The 4274-nt window shown below is 36.4% G+C and overlaps 1 protein-coding gene across 1 annotated transcript; it reads left to right on the top strand.

Moving 5' to 3' along the window:
• On the top strand, positions 2968 to 4012 carry LOC108663337 (protein SPA, chloroplastic-like). Its single transcript, XM_018127078.1, has 3 exons — positions 2968 to 3174; positions 3259 to 3342; positions 3450 to 4012. The coding sequence occupies exons 1-3, from the start codon at positions 3019 to 3021 to the stop codon at positions 3474 to 3476; spliced, it is 267 nt and encodes an 88-aa protein (XP_017982567.1). The 5' UTR covers positions 2968 to 3018; the 3' UTR covers positions 3477 to 4012.

The raw sequence follows: 4274 nt of genomic DNA, 5'->3' as shown, positions 1-4274 counted from the left end.
AAACATGGGCATTCATTACGAAGCAAATGGACCAAAAAACTTGATAATGGGTGAATACCTTTCGTTACCAGTTTGGCTTTCTGTCTAGTGGTGAGTTAATGGTTCATTTGATGACTATTCCATTTTCCTCAACTAATTACACTTTAGTAAATTACTTTTTTTTCAAAATATTGCATTACCATACTCATCACACTTATCTTTGTTGCATTTTCAAATATCCTAAAAGAATCTCGCAATAATGGCACTCTTTTTGTATGCAGTACTACTATTGTGGCTTTTTAGTTGGCGTTCAGACATTAGTAATATTATATTTTACATAGCATCAACATTATTAATGCTAGGCATAAGCACACTCTTGAGAAAAAAAACATGAGAGAGAAAAAGAGCGCTAGTGAAAGAGAAAAAAAAGAAAAAAAATGAGGTTACGGCAGATGAATCTTGGGGTGATCGTAGGGAATCAGGTAACTACGAGGATGGGAGGAGCTTCAGGGAGGACTACGGAGTGGCAAAGGGGAAAAGGTTCAAAGAATTTGATTAGTGACGAAGGAGTGTGTTCATTGCGTTTGTGGATAACATAGGGTGGGAGATAAGGTGGAGAGATCTAAAATGATTCTTTGATAAGTTTAGGGTGGTTATGGATCTCTATCTTACAAAGTTGGCAAAATGTAAGGCTTTAAGGTTTGTTTTTGTTAGGTACCTTTCCAAATTTAAGTTATACAAAGCAATGGAGCTAGGTCATAACATTCTTTTAGTTGGATAGCATCTACATGTAAAGGAAGCGGATAGAATGGGTTCCAAAGTGAGAGAGGAAGGTCACATTTGGAACGATTGTTGGAGCCTAAAAGGTACAAAGGCAACTATGAGGTCCTTCAATGATGTGGTTGCTGGTGAGGCGAACAAAGACCAAAGAAAGGAAGAGAAATGGAGGGACTAGTCATCATGGTAATCAAGAAGGGATTAAACTTGATGGGATAAGAGTGTTTATTAATAAGCAGGAAGTGGAATGGCTATAGAGAAGCGTAATGGGTCAACTCAGGAAACCTTGCTATTGTGAGGATATCTATTACTTTTTTTCCTCGAAGGGGGTGAGAATAAAAGTGAGACCAACTGGTGGTCTTAAAGTATTTGTCACTTTCGAAGCTACTTAGGAGATGGAGGTTATGTTGAGACAATACAAGCACACCCTTGAGTTATGGTTTGAAAGCATTAAGCCTAAGAGTTTGGAGAAGGATGACCGAAAGTATAAAGTCTGGGTAAGAGTAGAGGAATTACTAGCCCATCTCTAGAACATGAAGATCTTTAGGGTAATGCGTGATACATGGGAATGATACATTAAAGGGTAAAATACCCCAACCCTCCTAAGTTTTAGTCAAAATTCTAAATGGGTTCATGAGCTTTTAAAATGGACACTCTACTCCAAAAATATAAAAACTGTCAACAGATATTAAGAAAAGACTAAACTGTCTTTTTTTATTAATTTAAAAAATTATTATTATAAGTTTAAAAATTAAAGAAAAAAAAAGAGCACTAATCGGTGCTCCCCTTGGGGAGCCTTATCGAGGCTTCTTAAGGGAGCATCGAGCTCCCTAAGGGGAGCACTAGAATTGTAACAACCAATTCCTGTGATCGCTGTCGGCTCTTGAGTCTCGTAAGCAAGCTCACAAAGTTCCAAGTTAGCCTTAATTTAAACTTTTCTTACCCATTTCCAAATATCTAATTGTTGGATTTAAACTTTTAACGTCGTTACTTGAATGAACATGTTTCACAATCCGTATCTATTTCTAAACATAGGATACATTTAATTAATTATAACCATGTTCAAACTAATTATCACACTAATTTAAAACATAAATACTTAAAAACATCCTTGTTCACACATCACTTTGAAAATATAACCTTAGTGTTTAGATTACGTTTCCTCTTAATTTCATTAGACATAACTATCTGAAACACATCATAAACACAAAAACTTCTAGCAACAGAGTGACACAGAAAAAGTTGCTATGAGATACCATTACCTATTAAGTGGTAAGAGAAGAACTTCACAAGAATGCACATAGCTGAGTACTTATCTACAAAATATAAAGTATGTTTTTCTAAAGTTTCTCTCTTTGGCTACTCTCTCCTTTCAGTTAGTTTCTGAATATGAATCCATTGCTTACACCTAGTAAGCAATGACATGAGTCATATGCTCTACAGTTGCACTTCAGTGGATCCTTTGCATCAGAAATCTCATGCATTTGTTTTAGTGACCACTGCTTAGTGCCATTACACAAAATTAACGTCGAAGGTCAATATTTTGTGGGTTCGTTACTGTAGCACAACGACATGGTTGGCTTGGCCTTATTACCCTAAGCACATCATAAGCCCCGTACAAGTCCAAAGCCTAACTGAGCCCGTGTTAAGCCAAGAGGGAATGCGAAAGGGTGTGGGTTAGGTACGATTGCATCTGAGGCTATGTTTAGTACTTTTGATATAGGTGTCCAGATCCCAAATGCTTAATGTTATGGACTACGAACTCTGTACGTGTACTTTGGTTTAGAGCATTAATCCTAGTGAATATGAGAAGTCATTTACTGATTCAATTGAAAATGTATCAACAAATAATAAAAATTAATATTTATGATTAAATTTATTAAAAATCAATTTGATGTGTGTCGTCGACAAACTCATCAAACCTATGATTATTTATAATTATCAGTTCAATACCATCTTTTCTATAAGAAATAATTTTATAAATTCATTCCATAAATTCAAAAATCATTCAATAAAAGAGAAAAATAATGAATTTGTGGAATCAATTAATCTAAGTTATTTTGAGTTGTCAAAGCTCAAACCAATCAAAGGGTGCCACGTGGAATACAAAAAATCTCCGGCTGTCTGGTTGGCTACCATCGATCCCAGTCCCACAAATTACATAACCAAAATCGGCCATTGCCAGGTCTCCATTCTTGGCGCTCCAGTTTCGCTCTTCGTAATCGAATTTCCCTTTGTTTTCCCAAAAAAAAAAAAGGCAAAATGTCAATAACTCTTTTACTTCCTCATTTTCACTCTCCATATCTTTGCAGTCCACTCAAGCCCTCAACTCCATCTTTGTCCTTCAAATGTGGAAGGAGCCCGCGGTCGCCGGCGTCTTATCCATGCATCAGAGCCGTCGACCTTGATCAGACCACGGTTCTTACTCTATCTTTAACTGTTTCTAATCATGTAATTTCGAAACGATTCATAGGGGTAATTGAAAGAAAGTTCTGTTTTCAGATAGTAACAGCGTCGGTTGGGCTTATCAGCGTTGCGGTTGGGATCAGCATCCCAATCTTCTGCAAGTCTCAAATCGATAGTGCAGTAATTTCATTTCTTTTTATCTTTAACATGAATGAATTATTTTAGTAATGTAGTTTTCTTTTGGGTTAAAATTTTGAAAACAAAAGTGGGGACAATTAATTTTGCAGGCAAAGCGTGAAAACGCCCAACCGTGATTCCCTTGCAATGGCACCGGTGCCCGCAAGCAATTCATTCTCAAGTATAACAATCGAACTAAACAAAAATCAAGAAAAACTATAGAGAGAAAAAGAAAGAAATGAAGAAAGATGCATATGTTACAAATTTCAAGGTCTACTTGTTTTATCATTTTTGGGGTGTTCATGCTTCATGGAGTGTGATGTTGGAGTAATTCAAGGTTTCGTGATGGTCCAGAGAGGTGCAGGTTTTGTATGGGAAGTGGGACGATAAGTGTAGAGCTTGGTGGGGATGAGAAAGAAGTCTCGAAATGCATCAACTGTGAAGGTGTTGGTTCTTTATCGTGCACTACTTGCCAAGGTAGCGGGATCCAACCTCGGTATCTTGATCGCAGGTATGTTCTTTTCCCTCGGGTCACACTCAGACAGTAAGTACGTTCGGGTTATGTAATTGGGTCATGGGTTTATCATAATCTGTCATAAGAATGGGAAAAGATGCTCATTACTCAGGCAAATTTGCTTCAAAAGTGCTTTGTTAGATTGATAAAAGAAATACCCAACAACAAGAAAAGCCAGAGTACACGATTGTTTGAATGATTCTGCATTTTGTTTTTCAACAGGGAAGTCAAAGATGATGACAATGATTTTGAATTTGACTCGACGGTGATTAACATGAACTGGGAGAATTCGAATAAACAACTAGGCACCTTTTATATATATATATTGCTAAATGAGCATGTATTTATTATTTAAATTATTTATAAAATTTAAAAACCTTTTCGTTAATGTATAAAAGATGATAATGTCTTCATTTTCCCT

The sequence above is a fragment of the Theobroma cacao genome, chromosome 9 (genome assembly GCF_000208745.1).
Source record: "Theobroma cacao cultivar B97-61/B2 chromosome 9, Criollo_cocoa_genome_V2, whole genome shotgun sequence".
NCBI classification, from domain to species: domain Eukaryota; kingdom Viridiplantae; phylum Streptophyta; class Magnoliopsida; order Malvales; family Malvaceae; genus Theobroma; species Theobroma cacao.
Note: the sequence above shows the minus strand (reverse complement) of the source record. Positions and strands in the feature narration are given on the sequence as shown.

What these genes read in the sequence shown, in the direction of transcription:
- LOC108663337 (XM_018127078.1), top strand. Translation starts at nt 3,019, where the DNA reads ATGTCAATAACTCTTTTACTTCCTCATTTTCACTCTCCATATCTTTGC. An exon ending in TCGACCTTGATCAGACCACG is followed by an intron (nt 3,175 to 3,258) that starts GTTCTTACTCTA and finishes TTCTGTTTTCAG; the next exon opens with ATAGTAACAGCGTCGGTTGG. An exon ending in AGTCTCAAATCGATAGTGCA is followed by an intron (nt 3,343 to 3,449) that starts GTAATTTCATTT and finishes TTAATTTTGCAG; the next exon opens with GCAAAGCGTGAAAACGCCCA.